At 44.4% G+C, this 19,576-nt stretch overlaps 1 protein-coding gene across 1 annotated transcript in view; it reads right to left on the reverse strand.

Moving 5' to 3' along the window:
* LOC139279608 (GATA zinc finger domain-containing protein 14-like) overlaps window positions 1-19,576 on the reverse strand; it is a 319,765-nt gene that overhangs the window by 216,384 nt on the left and 83,805 nt on the right. Inside the window, exons 19-22 of the mRNA XM_070898724.1 lie at window positions 14,319-14,348; window positions 14,016-14,045; window positions 453-482; window positions 68-97 (exon numbers count right to left, since the gene is read on the reverse strand). Of these exons, the coding sequence (XP_070754825.1) occupies window positions 68-97; window positions 453-482; window positions 14,016-14,045; window positions 14,319-14,348 (120 nt within the window). The remainder of the gene's footprint in view (window positions 1-67; window positions 98-452; window positions 483-14,015; window positions 14,046-14,318; window positions 14,349-19,576) is intronic.

Raw genomic sequence — 19,576 nt, forward strand, 5'->3', positions numbered from 1 at the left:
GGTTATATCCACTGATTGTACAATTTGTACCGAAAGTATTGCCCCAACTGTGCAGCTAATTTCATACCTGTTGTTAAAGTTGTGGTCATTGTCGAAGCTGGAAAGGATGAAATTGAAGGGGTGAGTGTGAAGTGTGAATCATCCCATCATCGTCAGCACAGAATCCATGGGTCATCTGCCCTCCTGTGCTGTAAATTACTACGTTTAATATAATTTTGCAATTTTCAATGGGAAATATCCAGTATAAAATCAGAGATTAATTCACAAATGTTGCATTGATAATCTGAATTTTGTTTTGGAAGATTTAAGAGTGGGAATTACTGTCCAATTGGGGTCCATTTCACTGGGTAATTCCAGTCATGAAGCCACAGAGATTTTGATGCATTAATAGAGTAGCTTTGCTGATTGACAAGTGAGTACAAATTATTGGAATAAGGTGATGGATTTTCTACCTGTTGTTGAAGTTGGAGCCATTGTTGACACTGGAAAAGATAGAGTTGAAGCTGTAAGTTCAAACAATTCAAGTCCAGAAATTACTGATGAATGATTAAAACACGTGTCAGCTTTACCCTCTCTGCTACTTTAAAACACACGGAACTAAAATAACAGATGGAACAATGACATTCTTCATTTGAAAATTCCAATTGTGAAGACAATGATTGACGCACATTTTTATAAGTAGATTATTAATTTCCTTCCTGATGATCATTTAGCTGTTGGGAATACGAAATAATACTGTGAACCTTCCATGGAGATGCCAATTATCATGTATGAAATCCACCTGTCAATCTTCATAGAATAACTACGTTATGAGGGCAATGCAAATCTCAGTGGTTCTTGTTAAACTTGAGTAAATAATGTATTTTTTCTCTCTAAGTTATGGCAGTGGGTGAAACTAAAAAAATTAGTTTGTAGTCTAACAAATCGAGGCATGGCAGGGGACATCAGTGCCGTTCAATGCACATCATGTGCCATGTGGGAAGACCAGGATGCTTGTGTCCTGGACAACTACATGTGCAGGGAGTGTTGTCAGATGGAGGAGCTCGAGCTCTGGATATCGGAGCTTGAGCAGCGGACGGCATCACTGCAGTGTATCGGAGAGTTTGAGAGCTACATGGATAGCACATTTCTGGAGTTGGTCACCCCACTGCTCAAGAGTTTGCAGGCAGAGAGGGAATGGGTGACCGGCTGGTCAGACAATTAGGAACAGGCAGGTAGTGCAGGTCTCCTCGGAGTGTATCTCACTCTCTAACTGCCATTCTGAACACTGGTGAGAGTCATGTTTCCTCTGGGGAATACAGCCAGAGCGAAGGCTATGCCACCATGTGTGGCTCAGCTGTACAGGGTAGGAGGAGGAAGGTCAGGAAAGCAACACTGATCGGGGATTCAATAGTTAGGGGAACAGACAGACATTTCTGCGGCTGCAGACGTGCCTCCCTGTGCCAGGGTCAATAAGGATGTCGTTTTCATGGAATTTAGCAAATCTTTTACAAGGTCCCACGTAACAGTCTGGTCACAATAATAAAAGCCCCTGGGATCCAAGGGAAAGTGGCATGTTGGATCCAAAATTGGCTCAGTGGAAGGAAGGAAAATATAATTGTCGACTGATTTTTGTGTGACTGGAAGGCTGTTTCCAGTGGGATTCCACAGGGCTCAGGACTAGGTTCCTTGCTTTTTGTGGCATATATCAATGATATAGATTTCAATGTAGAGGGCATGATTAAGTTGTTTGCAGATTATACATACATTGGCCATGTAGTTGATCGTGAGTAAGAAAGCTGTAGAGTGCAGGAAGATATCAATGTGTATAAGCCATGGCTCAGTAGGTAGCATTCTCACCTCTGCGTCAGCAGATTGTAGGCTCAAGTCCCATGACAGAGACTTCAGCACAAAAATCTATGCTGATATTCCAGTGCTGGACGGGGGGGGGGGAAGTGCTGCACTATAGGAGCTGCAGTCATTGGGGTGAAACGTTAAACCGAAGCCCCGTCTACTCTCTCAGGTGGAATTAAAGGATCCCATGGCACTACTTCAAAGAAGAGCAGCGGAGTTATCCACAGTGTCATGGCCAATATTTATCTCTCAATCAACATCACTAAAGCAGATTATCTGGTCATTTTCACATTACTGTTTGTGGGAGCTTGCTGTGTGCAAATTGGCTGCCGTATTTCCTACATTACAACAGTGACTACACTTTAAAAAATATATACTTCATTGGCTGTAAACGCTTTGGGACATCCGGTGATCGTGAAAGGCACTATATAAATGCAACTCTATCTTTCTTCTTTCAATGGATTTGTCAAGTTGGTAGAATAGGGGGAAATGAAATTCAATCCATAGAATTGTGAGGTAGTGCATTTGATAGGGGCTAACCAGGCAAGGGAATACACAATAAATGGTATGATACTGAGAAGTGTAGAGGATAGAGAGAACTTGGTGTGCATGTCGACAGATCTCTGAAGGTTGCACAGCTGGTAGATAATGTGGTTAAGAAGTCATACGGGATACTTTGCTTCATTAGCCAATGCAAAGAATATAAGAGCATAGATGTTATGTTTGAACTATATCAAACTCTAGTTAGGTCATAGCTAAAGTACTGTGTATAGTTCTTGTTTTCACGTTACAGGAAAGATGTGATTGGATCGGCTGGGGTTGTATTATTTGGAACAAACGAGGCTGAGGGAGACTTAATTGAGGTGTATAAAATTTATGAGGTCCGAGATAAAGTAGATAAGAAGGACCTATTTTCCTTAGCAGAGAGGGAAATAACCAGGGGACATAGATTTAAAGCAATTGGTAGAAGGATTAGAGGGAAGTTGAGGAGAACATTTTTCATCCAAAGGATGATGCGGGTCTGGAACTCACTGCTTGATAAGATGCCAGAGGCAAAAACACACAGCGCATTTAAAAATTGCTTGGATATGCACTTGAAGTGCCATAACCTACAAGTCTCGGGACTAGGAGCTTGAAAATGGGATCAGGCTGTAAACTTTTTTTTCAGCTGGCACGGACTCAATGGGCCGAAAGGTTCTGTGAAATCAGTTCCATTTATATTGGTTAGTTGATACCTGTTGATGAAGTCACAGTTGTTGTCGGTGTCATTGTTGATGATGCTGCAAAGTAAAGATTTGAAGGCTGAGGTGTGGAGGATGCAGAGAAATTCCTGCATAATTCAATGGGAAATACTACATATGTTGTGAACAAACAGGTGGAAATGAACAGCATAAGCAATGAATTAAATCCTGTTTAATTTTGATGCTGCAAAGAATATAGTGAAAGGAGAAATGAAAGGTTGAAAACAGGTATTGTAAAGAAAATGCTTATGCAAGTACTGCACTGGGTACTGGGGAAATAAAAGCTAAAAAGGATGAAAATATACAGCAGGACAGTCAAGCCAGGACAGAGCAGTATTGTTGGTGCAAGGCCATGAGCCAGAACTGAAAACTGAAACAGAATTGAGATCCTTTGCAGAGTGGTAAAAAAGGTTGAGGTTTAAGAGATCCTGCAGTCACAGATAGGAAGTTAATGAGTTGAATGACAAACAAACTGTTTAACAGAAAGGAGGAGTGAAACAATCAAAAAACATGAGCTGAAAAGATGGTGGGACTGAGTTGCCTGGGTATAACCCAGTATGGGAACTAATTCTGCTCAGGGTCTGCTTCCGAATCGTCACCCATTGTCTACTTCTTTGGATACCAACAGATTCTTTGCAGCTCTGAGTTCTGAACATTGACTCCAGCAACTTCAGAGCATCGTGATATTGGCCATTTATGTTTGAGCAGTGATTGGTGCGATTTGGGGTGAATCTGTTGGAATCGGACTATTTCTTTCTGTTGAGCAAAAGCAACTTTCTTTTATATTGTGTCGTTAATTTTGAAAATGTCCCAAGGTATTACACAAATACTGTGAGGGAAAATGATGCTAAACCCAGAGAAGGACATCTGAGGAAGAGTGACTACAAGCTTGGAGCATGAGGTGGGCTTTAAGGAGAACCTTAAAGGAATTGAGCGTGTGGAGAGACAGAGAGTGATATCCAGGGAATGACTTCCAGAGAGTGCTTTTCCAGCTTGTTGGCCAGGAGGAGGTGTGCTTCCTCCCGGCCCTGCAACTAAACCTACGTTCAGCCACCCTCACCGCAATCCCCAGCCCCCTACCCGTGGTTCGGTGTTTGTCATCCCCGATTTCCTACATTTCTCCCACCGCGAACCTATGTTTCCCAATCCTCGTGATCCTATATATCTCCCCATCCACGATATGATGTTTTTCCACCTGTGATCTCATGTTTCTCCACCCGTGATCTCATGTAGCTGTCACGCTGCAAAAATCATGTCCGTTGTGTCCCGTAGGGTACGAAATCCACACTGACTCCGGGAGGAGCTCCTTGGCCACGCGAAGAAGACGGTTGAGGAGGACTCTAACGACGACTTTCCCAGTGGCTGATAGCAGGGAGATTCCTCTGTAGTTGCCGCAGTCGGACTTGTCCCCTTTTTAAAGATGGTCACGATCACTGCATCTCGAAGATCCCCCGGCATGCTCTCCTCCTTCCAGATGAGAGATATGAGGTCATGTATTCGCGCCAGCAGTGCCATACTCAATGACTGAGCATCCATAGCTCTCTGCGGTAGAGAATTCCAAAGATTGTCAACCCTCTCAATGAAGACATTTCTCCTCATCTCAGTCCTAAAAGGCCGGCCATTAATTCTGAGACTGTGACCTCTCGTTCTAGACTCTCAGCCAGGGGAAACACCTTCTCAGCATCTACTCTGCCAAGTCCCTTAAAAATGTTTGTACGTTTCAATGATATCACCTCTCATTCTTCCAAACTCTAGGGCACATAAGTATATTCTACTCAACAGGACAATCCCCTCAGAGCAAGAATCAGTCTAGTGAACCATCGTGGCACTCCTACCAAAGCAAGTATATCTTTTGTTACGTAAGGAGACCAAAACTGTACACGGTGCTCCAGGTGTGGTTCTACCAAGGCTCTATGTAGTGGTAAGACATCTTTACTCTTACACTAAAATCCTCTTGTTTTAAAGGCCGTCATACCATTTGATTTTCTAATTGCTTGCTGTACCGGCATGTTAACTTACTGTGATTGTTGTACAAGGACATCCAGGTTCCTCTGAATACCAACATTTCCCAATCTCTCAGCATTTAAAAAATATTCTGCTTTTCTATTTTTCCTAACTTCACATTTATCCACGTTATACTCCATCTGCCATGTTCTTAATCCATCTATTTCCTTTTTCAGGCTCTTTGCATCTTCCTCACAGTTTATTTTTGGCAGGCTGTAAATAGTCAGGTACCGCAAGGGTCATTCCTTGGGCCTAAGCTATTTACAATCTATATTAATGACTTAGATGGAGGGACCGAGTGCAATGTATCCAAGTTTGCTGATGATTCAAAGCTAGGCGGGAAAGTAAGCTGTGAGGAAGATGTAAAGAGCCTTCAAAAGGATATAGACTAGTTTAGTGAGTGGGCAATAAGGTGGCAGGTGGAGTGAAATGTGGGGAAATGTGAGGCTATTCACTTCGGTAAGAATAGAAACACAGAATATCTTTTAAATGGTGAGAAACTATTAAATGTTGGTGTTCAGTGTGATTAAGCTGTCGTCGTTGTACAGGAAACACAGCTCTTCTATGCAGTAACAGCAAGCAAATGGGAAGGCAAATGGCATGTTGGCCTTTATTGCATGGGGTTGGAGTACAAGAATAAGGATGTCTTACTACTGTTGTACAAGGCTTTGGTATGACCACACCTGGAATATTGTGCACAGTTTTGGTCTGCTTATCTGAGAAAGGACATACCTGCCTTAGAGACGGAAGTCTTACTGAAATTGTACAGGGCTTTGGTGAGACCATATGTGGAATACAGTGTCGTGTTTTGGTCTCTGTACCCAAGGAGAAAGATACCTGCCTCAGAGGTGGTGCAACAATGGTTGACTAGACTGATTCCTGTGATGATAGGCTTGTCCAATGAGGAGAATGGGAATATACTCGCTGGAGTTTAGAAGAACGGGAGGTGATATAATTGAAACATATAAGATTCTGAGAAGGCTTGACAGGGTAGATGCGTGTTGTGTATGCAATAACTGTTTAACTCCAAGAGGTATGACCTTGGCTCTGCTTTATTAAGGCCCAAAGTTGCTTAATATACAAAATGGCTGGCCTTTTATACTTGGGCTGCACACACGTGCGTGCAGCCCAATGGCCTCCAACAGTGACGCCATCGAGTGGCTAGTGATCCCAAAATACATTCATGACAATACCCCCCTCTGAGATATTAACACAGTCTTTTACAAATTCAGATGGTCCGATGTTTTACGCTCCCGGGTTGACCGTCTCAGTACAAAGGGGACTACAGTGGGATGAGGGCAGAATTGGCTAAAGTAGACTGGGAACACATTAAACGGTGGCACAATTGAGGAACAGTGGAGGACTTTTAAGGAGCTCTTTCATAGTGCTCAACAAAAAAATATTCCAGTGAAAAAGAAGGGTGGTAAGAGAAGGGATAACCAGCCGTGGATAACCAAGGAAATAAAAGAGAGTATCAAATAAAAAACCAATGCGTATAAGGTGGCCAAGGTTAGTGGGAAACTAGAAGATTGGGAAAATTTTAAACGACAGCAAAGAATGACTAAGAAAGCAATAAAGAAAGGAAAGATAGATTACGAAAGTAAACTTGCGCAAAACATAAAAACAGATAGCAAAAGCTTTTACCAATATATAAAACGGAAAAGAATGACTAAAGTACATGTTGGTCCCTTAGAAGATGAGAAGGGGGATTTAATAATGGGAATTGTGGAAATAGCTGAGACCTTAAACAATTATGTTGCTTCGGTCTTCACAGTGGAAGACACAAAATCCATGCCAAAAATTGCTGGTCACGGGAATGTGGGAAGGGAGGACCTTGAGATAATCACTATCACCTAGGGAGGTAGTGCTGGACAGGCTAATGGGACTCAAGGTAAGACAAGTCCCCTGGTCCTGATGAAATGCATCCCAGGGTATTAAAAGAGATGCCGGAAGTTATAGCAGATGCATTCGTTATAATCTACCAAAATTCTCTGGACTCTGGGGAGGTACCAGCGGATTGGAAAGCAGCTAATGTAACGCCTCTGTTTTAAAAAGGGGCAGACAAAAGTCAGGTAACTATAGGCCGGTTAACTTTAACATCTGTAGTGGGGAAAATGCTTGAAACTATCACTAAGGAAGAAATAGCGGGACATCTGGATAGGAATAGTGCAATCAAGCAGACGCAACATGGATTCATGAAGGGGAAATCATGTGTAACTAATTTACTGGAATTCTTTGAGGATATAACGAGCATGGTGGATAGAGGTGTACCGATGGATGTGGTGTATTTAGATTTCGAAAAGGCATTCGATAAGGTGCCACACAAAAGATTACTGCAGAAGATAAAGGTACACGGAGTCAGAGGAAATGTATTAGCATGGATAGAGAATTGGCTGGCTGGCAGAAAGCAGAGAGTCGGGATAAATGGGTCCTTTTCGGGTTGGAAATCGGTGGTTAGTGGTGTGCCACAGGGATCGGTGCTGGGACCACAACTGTTTACAATATACATAGATGACCTGGAAGAGGGCACAGAGTGTAGTGTAACAAAATTTGCAGATGACACAACGATTAGTGGGAAAGCGGGTTGTGTAGAGGACACAGAGAGATTTAGATAGGTTAAGCGAATGGGCTAAGGTTTGGCAGATGGAATACAATGTCGGAAAATGTGAGGTCATCCACCTTGGAAAAAAAAAACAGTAAAAGGGAATATTATTTGAATGGGGAGACATTACAACATACTGCGGTGCAGAGGGACCTGGGGGTCCTTGTGCATGAATCCCAAAAAGTTAGTTTGCAGGTGCAGCAGGTAATCAGGAAGGCGAATGGAATGTTGGCCTTCATTGCAAGAGGGATGGAGTACAAACGCAGGGAGGTCCTGCTGCAACTGTGCAGGGTATTGGTGAGGCTGCACCTGGAGTACTGCATGCAGTTTTGGTCACCTTACTTAAGAAAGGATATACTAGCTTTGGTGGGGGTACAGAGACGATTCACTAGGCTGATTCCGGAGCTGAGGGGGTTACCTTATGATGATAGATTGAGTAGACTGGGTCTTTACTCGTTGGAGTTCAGAAGGATGAGGGGTGATCTTATAGAAACATTTAAAATAATGAAAGAGATAGACAGGATAGAGGCAGAGAGGTTGTTTCCACTGGTCGGGGAGACTAAAACTAGGGGGCACAGCCTCAAAATACGGGGGAGCCAATTTAAAACCGAGTTGAGAAGGAATTTCTTCTCCCAGAGGGTTGTGAATCTGTGGAGTTCTCTGCTCAAGGAAGCAGTTGAGGCTAGCTCATTGAATATATTCAAATCACAGATAGATAGATTTTTAACCAATAAGGGAATTAAGGGTTATGGGGAGCGGGCGGGTAAGTGGGGCTGAGTCCACGGCCAGATCAACCATGATCTTGTTGAATGGCAGAGCAGGCTCGAGGGGCTAGATGGCCTACTCCTGTTCCTAATTCTTATGTTATTAAGTTTTTATTAATGTTGGGGAAGTCCAGAACCAGTGGTCACAGTCTAAGGATAAGGGGTAAGCCATTTAGGACCGAGATGAGGAGAGACTTCTTCACCCAGAGAGTGGTGAACCTGTGGAATTCTCTGCCACAGAAAGTTGTTGAGGTCAATTCACTAAATATATTCAAAAAGGAGTTAGATGTAGTCCTTACTACTAGGGGGATCAAGGGGTATGGTGAGAAAGCAGGAATGGGGTACTGAAGATGCATGTTCAGCCATGAACTCATTGAATGGCGGTGCAGGCTCAAAGGGTCGACTTTGCACCTATTTTCTATGTTTCTATGTTTCAACTCCAGCCTTGAGTGAGTGTTCAGAGTCTGTTGTGAATGGTGACTGGGTGGTTGACCTGGTGGGAGTGGCAATAGCCATGTCAGGGATTGAAAGTCCATTTTCATTGAACATGTCAGTGATTGAAAGTCCCGATTCACTGATGACCACCGAATCCTCTGATGACTGGGGTTAGGTCGTCGATTATCTCTTCCTCCGACTGTTCTGGTTCATCTGTGTGCCGCAGCTTTGTCTGATCCATATGTTTCCTGCATGTTTGCCCATTTTTGAGCTTGACAATAGTGTGTTGCCATCCTTGGCCATGACAGTACCAGTGATCCACTTGGGACCCTAACCATAATTCAGTACATATACAGGATCATTTACAGAAATATCGCGTGACACAGCTGCGTGTCTTCTATATTCAACATAATTATTCAAGTCAGGGTGTACAAGGGATAGCTTGGTCTTAAGTCCTCTCTTCATCATTAATTCAGCAGGCGAGACCCCGGTAAGCGTGTGTGGTCTTGTCCTGTAACTAAGCAGTATGCATGACAGGTGGGTCTGCAATGACATTTGGGTTACTCGCTTCATACTCTGCTTCATGATTTGGACAGCACCCTCTGCTTGCCCATTGGATGCAGGTTTGAACGATGTTGATCTTACATGTTTGATACCATTGAGTTTCATGAACTCTTGCAACTCCTGACTGGTGAAGCACGATCCGTTGTCACTAACAACGATGTCAGGCAGACCATGTGTCGTGAACATGACACTGAGATTCTCAATGGTAGCTGTGGATGTGCTGGATGACATGATTATACACTCTTATCCACTTCGAATATGCATCCACCACAACTAAAAACATCGTTCCCAGGAAGGGACCTGCAAAGTCTATGCGGATCCTGGACCATGGTTTGGACAGCCATGACCACAGACTCAGCAGCAATTCCGCTGGTGCTTTGTTGAGCTGCATGCAAGTGTTGCACTGATGCACACATGATTCCAGCTCAGAGTCAATTTCTGGCCACCATACATGAGACCTGGCGATGGCTTTCATCATTACAATACCGGGATGTGTGTTATGTAGCTCACGTACAAATTTCTCTCTCCCTTTCTTGGGCATAACAACACGATTGCCCCATAGTATACAATCCGACTGAATAGACAGTTCGTCTTTGCGATGAATGTAAGGTTTGGTCTCTTCACACATTTGCTTGGGTATGGCAGACCAATCACCTTTGAAGATGCAACTCTTCACCACCGATAAAATCGGGTCCTGGCTGGTCCAGGTCTTAACTTGTTGAGCCCTGACAGGGGTTCCTTCACTCTCAAAAGCATCCATAACTAACATTAGGTCTGCCGGTTGTAGCGTTTCCACCTCCGGTGTAGGCAACACAGACTGCTCAAAGCATCGGCACAATTCTCGGTGCCAGGTCTATGGCGAATGACATAATCATAAGCGGATAATGTCAGCGCCCACCTCTGGATGCGGGATGAAGCATTGGTATTAATACCTTTGTTTTCAGAGAACAGTGAAATGAGTGGCTTGTGATCTGTCTCCAGTTCAAACCAAAGATCAAACAGGTACCGATGCATCTTTTTAACCCCTTACACACAGGCTAGTGCTTCTTTCTCTACAATGCTGTCGGCTCTTTCCACTTTAGATAAACTTTTTGAAGCATACGCGACAGGTTGAAGTTTACCTAACTCATTAGCTTTTTGGAGTACGCAACCAGTTCCATATGACGAAACATCACAGGCCAATACTAAACATTTACATGGGTCATAATGTACCAGCAGCTTGTTAGATCAAAGCAGATTAGTGTCTTTCTCAAAAGCTCTATCTTGAGCCGCACCCCACACCCAGTTGCGCCTTTTCTTAGCAGCATGTGCAGTGGTTCTAATAAGGTGCTCAATTTAGGTAGGAAGTTACCGAAATAGTTGAGTAGACCCAGGAACGAACGCAGCTCCGTCACATTCTGCGGCTTGGGTGCACTCTTAATGGCCTTGGTTTTTGCGTCTGTGGGCCTGATTCCGTCAGTAGCAATTTTCCTCCCCAGGAATTCGACCTCTGGTGCCATGAAGACACACTTCGAGCGTTTCAGTCTGAGTCCCACTTTGTCCAGATGATGTAAAACCTCTTCCAGATTGTTCAGATGTTCCTCAGAGTCACGACCTGTGATTAGGATGTCATCTTGGAACACGACGGTTCTGGGAACGGACTTCAGTAGACTCTCCATGTTGCTCTGAAATATTGCTGCAGCCGAGTGAATTTCAAAAGGGCACCTGTGATAAATAAACAGTTCTTTATGCGTGTTAATGTACGCAAGTCTCTTCGAAGTCTCGAACAGCTCCTGTGTCATGTAGGCTGACGTCAAATCCAGTTTGGTGAACGACTTCCCCCAGCTAGCGTTGCAAACAAGTCATCAGCCTTCGGTAACGGGTACTGATCCTGTTTCAAAACCCTGTTGATCGTAGCCTTGTGGTCTCCACAGATTCTGACTGTGCCATCATTTTTCAGCACAGGAACAATGGGGCTGACCCATTCATTAAATTGAACCGGTGATATGACGCTGGAGTCTGTCCAGTTCGATTTCGACCTTCTCCGTCATCATATACAGAACTGCCCGAGCTTTATGATGGACGGGTCTTGCATCTGAATCCAGGTGGATCTGCACCTTGGCTCCCGTGAAGTTGCCGATGCCTGGTTCGAACAACGAGCAGAACTTGCTCAGTACTTGGGCACATGTATCTTTCTCCGACGACAACGCCTTGATGTCGTTCTAATCGCATCTGATTATTTCAAGCCAGTTTCTGCCGAACAGCATTGGGCCATTGCCTGGGCCAAACCATAGTGGTAACTTCTGAACCGCACCGTCATACGACACTTTAATTGTGGCACTGCCGATCACCGTTATGAGTTCTTTGATATACGTGGACAACTTGGCATTGACTGGACTCAGCATGGGCCTCTCAGCCTTAGTATCCCACAGCTTGTCGAATGCCCTCTGGCTCATTATCAATTGACTCGCCCCCGTGTCCAGTGCCATCGATACCAGCACCCCATTAAATTTCACGTTGATCATTATCGGTTTGCTCTTAGTTAGGAACGAATACAGTCCATACACTTCCTCCTCTGGTATCTCAGATTGCGTATCTGGATCCGCGCTAGTCTGACCATCATCCTCCACGTGGTGTGTCGCAGCACGCTTGCTCATCTGCGGACACTTGCGCTGGAGATGCTCCACTCTCAGACAGCCTTTGCAACTATATTGCTTAAATTGACACTGCTGGTGCTGGTGATTTCCCCCACAACGCCAACACGGAGAAATCGGATGCATTCCCGCTGGCGGACTTTGGGCAGACATGGGTTTCGCGTTCGCAGTCGGGTTGGCCCTGCCATGTGCCGCTCAGCCGAACGCAGAATCAATCATATTTACAGTACTTGCCGAGATTCGATTATTCATTGATATCTGCTTTAGACTTCTATCCGTCGTCATGCATGACTGAGCAATCGTGATGGTCCTGTTCAAGTTCAACGTCTCCACCGCCAGTAGTTTACACAGGATCACCTCATGGTTGATGCCGATTACGAAGAATTCCCTCAGCATGTCTGTCAACACAGCCCCGAACATGCACGGTCCCGCTAGACGTCTCAGGTCTGCAACGAATTCCGCCGCATTCTGGCCCTGTGAGCGAACGTACATGTAAAATCTGTATCTCGAGATGATGATGATGCCTTCATTTGGCTTAAGGTGGTCCTGTACCAGTGTACACAATTCTTCATACGTCTTCTCTGTTGGACTCACAGGCAGGAGTAGATTCTTTATCAGGCCATACATTTTTGGAGCACAAACCGTGAGGAGCACTGCCCGGCGCCAATCTGCATCGCTGACCTCCTCCATTCTGTTGGCCACGAAAAACTGGCTCAAAAAGTCTGCCCAGTCTTCTTCCACAAATCGCTCCAACAATCCAATTGTGCTCACTTCTGCATCGTTGCCAAATGTTGCGTATGCAATAACTGTTCGACTGAGTACTATTTAACTCCAAGAGGTATGACCTTGACTCTGCTTTATTAAGGCCCAAAGTGACTAATGTACAAATTGGCTGGCCTTTTATACTTGGGCTGCACACACGTGCGTGCAGCCCAATGGCCTCTAGCAGTGACGCCATCTAGTGGCTAGTGATCCCAAAAGTATATACATGACAATGCGGAGAGGCTGGTTCCCCTGGCTGGAGAGTCTAGAACGAGGGGCCATAGTCTCAGGATAAGGGATCGGCAATTTAACTGATGAGTAATTTCTTCACTCGGAGGGTTGTGACTCTTTAGAATTTTCTAAAAGGGCTGTGGATGCTCAGTCGTTGAGTACATTCAAGACTGACCGATAGATTTTTGGACACTAAGGGAATCAAGGGATATGGGGATCGGGTGGGAAAGTAGAGTTGAGGTCAAAGATCTGCCATGATCTGATTGAATGAGGGAACAGGCTTCAGGGGTCGTATGGCCTACTGCTGCTCCTATTTCTTATGTTCTTATGACTTCTGCGGTTTAGAATATTGCTGAGGCTGCAAAGTAATCTTTTGAAGGTGATGAATCCTAATTTGTATAATTTTTATGAATGATTAATTAGTACATGTTACAATTGTGTAAAATTCCATATCTGTTGAAGTTGCAGTTGTTCCCGATGCTGGAAAGGATACAGTTGACGGTGTAAGTGTGGAGAGCATCAAAAGGTCCATTTTAATCAATGGATAATACCAGTTAACAAGTTAATGGGAAATCAGTTGTTCCTGATTAATCCCAAATTATACCTCAATTCATATTCATTTGATAAGTTATTGAATTCTGTCATTCAGAAGCCCATTTAGCCGGTATTTTAGCACAATATTTTTCAAGCAATATTTGAGTGCTAACGCCAGGAAAATCTGTCTGCTGGTTTTGTAATGCACGTGAAAATATTTTCTTCATGCTGGGAAAAATGGATCCCACAGAATGAGAACATGGCCATGTTAATATAGATCAGTGTAAGGGCTTTTCTTGTTACAAGAATTGAGGATTGAGCTGTGAAAAAGACTAATACCGTGCAACTGAACTTAAATAAAATTTCACTACTTTGCATTATCTGGATAAAGTAAACTTAAAACATTGCTTACTTCCGATGGTGCCTCCAAAGATTTCTTCTTCTGAAAGACAGATCATAATTTGAAATGAGGAATATTAGACATTGCTAAGGTAAATTTATGTCACTATTGGCATAGGTGAAAGTTTAAACATGGAGAATGTTAATGATAATTCCATCAACTTTACTGTATCCTGTTGATAACGGTGATAGTAACCCTTAAAAATGAATGCATTAGCATTGGCATTACAATTAGAAAACCTAGGCCTGAGTTTGTATATTTTTATTCCATCTTCATGCTGAAGATATTGTTCAATCTATATTGCTAATGTCATACCTGTTGTCGAAATTGATGATGTAATTGATGCTGGAAGGCAAGTATTTCAAGGTATAAGTGCAGATAATACAAACTAATTCCATCTTTCAATAGAAAAGCCCAGTTGTCAAGTCAACAGAAAGGCACTTTAGGACCACAATTTTCAGAGTATTCAGTGCACGCCTATAATCTGCATGGGTGTTGGCTGGAAGAGCCACAGTTTAGGCCAGGCCATGATGGCTCCTGATCAGCATTGTGGGGCAGAGCCTCCATCTGCTACAAGCAAGGCGATCAGTGTTAGGGATGGGGTCAGGGACTATCTACATCCGGAAATCCCACTTTCTTGGCTCTCAGAGAGACCAACCATAGTGTTGGCAGAGTTTTGCCCTTTGGCTAATCAGCAGGGAAATTAGGGCCTGTGGGATTCAAGCCAGTGTGGCCAGTTTTTATTGTATTGTTTGTTTATTACTTCATCCAAATATACTGGTGTATTTTTGTTAAATTCAGAGGGGTGGAAATTCGGTTGTCCAGTGCCGCTGTTAGTGGTCAGAAGGGGTGTTAAAGCGGCGTAATAGCTTAGTGACCGGGAGCGCAGCTTTTCTTGCTCCACCGGAAAATTCAGTTGAGGGCTAACTGGGGCAGAAACGCTAGCGCCTGGCTGCTGACTATCAGGCTGATCATGACGTCAGTCGGGTGCAATGACTGGGCGAGCATCCCGGTCGCTAAATTCAGTGCAGCCGTCTCATTTAGTGACTGCCACTAATCACATCTGAAAAAACAGTCCAGCATCGTTAACTGGTGGCTACTTAAAGGGACCAGGAAGCGCTTTCCTTGGAGGTCAGTCAGTGCATCATTTACACAGAGCATGGTGCGTGATCCTCCTGAGTTTGCAATGACAGACAGACCTACCATTACAGCTTGCTAACAAATGAATTTTAATCTTTAATGGGTACATTACTAGACCAACAGCAGGATTCCAAATTGAAGTTAATGCGAGGATTTCCATTAGCGCCCCCGAGGTGAGGTGTGTAACGGCTGATTTAGTGCCCCGTCAGCTCTTGTGCTGATTAAACAAAATTTATCGCCGGCAGGTGCTAACTTTTTCAAGGCACTATATTTCCCACTCCGCCTGGATTTACACCTCAAAATGTGCGGTAATGAATTCCCACCTCATAGTGTTGTCCTAGTTGGGGTCACTGATACTGGAAGCGAACTTTTCAATGTCTGTGTGTGAACAACAGTAATCCACTCTGTGCTCTTGCAGTGGCAAGTATCAGCTAACAAGACATAAGAGCTAATGAGCCCACCAAGGTCACTCCATGTATTAATATTCTTTTGTGCCCCACCAGTTGTTCTCTGTGAATCATTAATGCCCACTTATTTACCCTTTTACCCACAACCAGTGTTGGCCAGAGGCATTCCATTGACACTGTTGGATTTGGAGAAGGAAAGCAAGTTTCTGTAGAAAGGAGAGTGGCAGGAACACTGCCATAGCAGGTGGCTGGCTTCCACCCACCTGGGTCATTGGATGCAGGGAGAAAGAATGAATGTCAGAAGGGACCTATCTGCATTGGCCATCAAGTGAGGCAGTCACTGAGTTATGCTATGTACTGCTGCCTGAACTTCACAAAATACAACACGGCATCATGCTTGCCAGTTGCATTTAATGTCTTCACCACATTGAAATTTTAAACGACTTGCTGATTTCAAGATATTAATGGTGACATTGTCCACTTCAGTCAATCAATCAATAGAATAAAACCAGATGGACCAACCGGCATCGACCTAGGCACCAGCTTCAGACACGACAAAGGCACACCCAGCCAGTCGACCCTGCCAAGCCAAGTCCTCCTCACCAGCATCTGGGGACTTGTGCCAAAATTGGGAGAGGTGTCCTACAGACTAATCGAGCAACAACCTGACATAGTCATAGTCACAGAATCATACCTTTCAGCCAATGTCCCAGACTCCTCCATCACCATCGCTGCCAATGTTCTGTCCCATCGGCAGGAAAGACACATCAGAGGTGGCGGCACAGTGGTATACAGTTGGGAGGGAGTGGCCCTGGGATTCCTCAACATTGACGCCGGATCCCATGAAGTCTCATGGCTTCAGGTTGAGCATGGGCAAAGAAAGCTCCTGCTGATTACCACTTAGTGCCCTCCCTCAGCTGATGAATCAGTCCTCCTCCATGTTGAACACCACCTCGATGAAGCACTGAGGGTAGCAAGGGCACAGAATATACTCTGGGTGGGGGACTTCAATGTCCAGTACCAAAAGTAGTTCGGTAGCATCACTACTGACCGAGGAAGCTGAGTACTGAAGGACTTAGCTGCCAGTCTGGGCCTGCAGCAGGTGGTGAGGGAACCAACCTACGGTACAAAGATAGGTGGGAAAGCAAGTTGTGAGGAGGACACAGAGTCTGCAAAGGGCTATAGATAGGTTAAGTGAGTGCAAAAATTTGGCGGATGGAGTATAATGTGGGAAAATGTGAGGTTATCCACTTTGGTAGAAAGAATAGAAAAGCAGAATATGATTTAAATGGAGAGAGACTGCAGAATACTGCAGTACAGAAGGATCTGGGTGTTATCATACTTGAAACACAAAAAGTTAGCATGCAGGTACAGCAAGTAATTTAGGAAGGCAAGTGGAATGTTGGCATTTCTTGCAAGGGGGGGATGGAGTATGAAAGCAGCGCATTTTTGCTACACCTGTACAAGTGAGACTGTTGGTGAGACCACATCTAGAGAACTCCGAACAGTTCTGGTCTCCGTATTTAAGGAGAGATATACTTGCATTGGAGGCAGTTCAGAGAAGATTCACTAATTTGATTCCGGAGACGAAAGGGTTGTCTTATGAGGAAAGATTCAGCAGGTTGGGGCTTTACTCATTGGAGTTTAGAAGAATGAGAGGTGATCTTAATGAAACATATAAGATTCTGAGGGGCTTAACAGGCTCGATGCTGAGAGGATGTTTCCCCTCGTGGGGGAATCTAGAATTATGGGGCATATTTTCAGAATAAGCGGTCGTACATTTATGACGGAGCTGAGGAGGCATTTCTTCTCTGAGGGTCATGAATCTTTTGAATTCTCTACCCCAGAGAGCTGTGGAGGCTGAATCATTTAATATATTCAAGGTTGAGGCAGACAGATTTTTGAACTACAAGGGAGTCGAGGGTTATGGGCAACAGGCAGGAAAGTGGAGTTGAGGCCAAGATCACATCAGCTATAATCTTATTGAATGGCAGAGCAGGCTCAAGGGGCCAAATGGCCTACTTCTGCTTATATTTCTTATGTTCTTATGGACTTCACCTCGTCGTCACCAATCTACCTGTTGCAGTACATCTGTGCGTGACAGTAGTGGTAGCGTTGACCACCGCATTGTCCTTGTGGAGATGAAATCCTGTCTTGGAAAGAGCAGTCGTGCTTAGTCCCACATCCCTGCTTTTTGTCCTCATCCTCAAGTACCTGTCCATCTCCCTTTTAAAATTATTCATGGAATTGTAAGGGTACAGTAGCATAGTCGTTATGTTACTGGACTAGTGATCCAGAGACATGAGTTCACATCCGACCATGGCAGCTGCAGAGTTTGAATTATGCAAATGTGGAATGGTGAGCATGAAAGTATTGTATTGTCGTAAAACCCTAATGTCCTTTAGGTGTGACCCCAGACCAACTGCCCTCTGAAATTGCCTAGCAAGCGACTCAGTTTTGCCAAACTCCTACAACAAACTATGATAAGAATCAAAGTGGACAGGTCAACCGGCCTAGTCCTCAACAGTCTATCTGTCACAGATGCATCTTTCCATACCCAGAGGTGAGGATGTTCGAGTGATCACCACTCAGTCCCTGTGGAGATAAAGTCCCGTCTTCACACTGAGGATAACCTCAATCGTCTACCACAGTGCTAAATGGGATAGATTCAGAACAGATCTAGAAACTCAAAACTGGTCATCCATGAGGCGCTGTGAGACATCAACAGCAGCAGAATTGTATTCCACCACAATCTAACCGCATACCCTCACTCTACCATTATGATCAAGTTAGGAGACCAAACCTGGTTCAAAGAGGAATATAAAAGAGCATGCCCGGAGCAGCACCAGGTGTACCTAAAAATGATTTGCCATCCTAATGAAGCTACAACTCAGGACTACTGATCAGCGGAAGCAGAATGCTATAGACAGAAGTAAGGATCGCACATCCAATGGATCAGATCGAAATTTTGCAGTCCTGACTCTTCCAGTCATGAATGGTAGTAAACAATTATCTCAGCCCAGAATATTAGTGCAAGAGTTTTTTAAGGTGGTGTCCTGGGACCAACCATCTTCAGCTGCTTCATCACTGACCTTCCCTCTATCATAAGGTTAGAAGTGGGGATGTTCGCTCATAATTGCACAGTATTCAGTACCATTCAGAACTCCTCAGATAATGAATCAGTGTGTGCCCACACGCAGCAAGACCTGGACAATATTCTGGCTTGGCTGATAAGTAGCAAGTAACATTCGCACCAAACAAGTTCCAGGCAATGACCATCCCCAACAAGAGAGAGTCTAACCACCTCCACTTGACATTCAATGGCATTACCATTGCTGAATCTCCCGCTATTAACATCCAGTGGTCACCGTTGACCAGAAACATAACTGGACCAGGCAGATAAATACAGTGGCAACAAGAGCAGGTCAGTGGCTGGATATTCTGTGGCGAATGACTCACCTCCTGACTCCTCAAACCTTTCCACCATTAACAAAGTACAAGTGAGGGGTGTGATGGAATACTCTCCACTTGCATGGAGGAGTGAAGCTCGAGCACTCAAAAGCTCAACATCATCCAAGACAAAGCAACCTGCTTGATTGGCACTCCATCATCTTAAAGATTCAGTCCCTCCACCATTGGTACACCGTGGCTGAAGTGTTTACTATCTACAAGATTCACTGCAGCACTTCAGCAAGACTTCTTTGACAGTACCTTCCAAACCTGCGACCTCTATCGCCTATAAGGACAAGGGTGACAGACTCATGGGAACACCAGCTACTGGAAGTTCCCCTGCAAGTCACACATCATCCTGACTTGGAAATATATCATAGTTCATTCATCATCACTGGGTCAAAATCCTGGGACTCCCTAGCTAACAGAACTGAGGGAGTACCTTCACCACACGGACTACAGCGGTTCAAGGCGGCGGCTCACTGTCAATTTCTCAAGCGCAATTAGGGATGGGCAATAAATGCTTGCCTTGCAAGCGACGCCCACATCCCGTGAACGAATTTAAAAAAAGCTTCC

This window comes from Pristiophorus japonicus, chromosome 14 (assembly GCF_044704955.1).
Source record: "Pristiophorus japonicus isolate sPriJap1 chromosome 14, sPriJap1.hap1, whole genome shotgun sequence".
NCBI classification, from domain to species: domain Eukaryota; kingdom Metazoa; phylum Chordata; class Chondrichthyes; family Pristiophoridae; genus Pristiophorus; species Pristiophorus japonicus.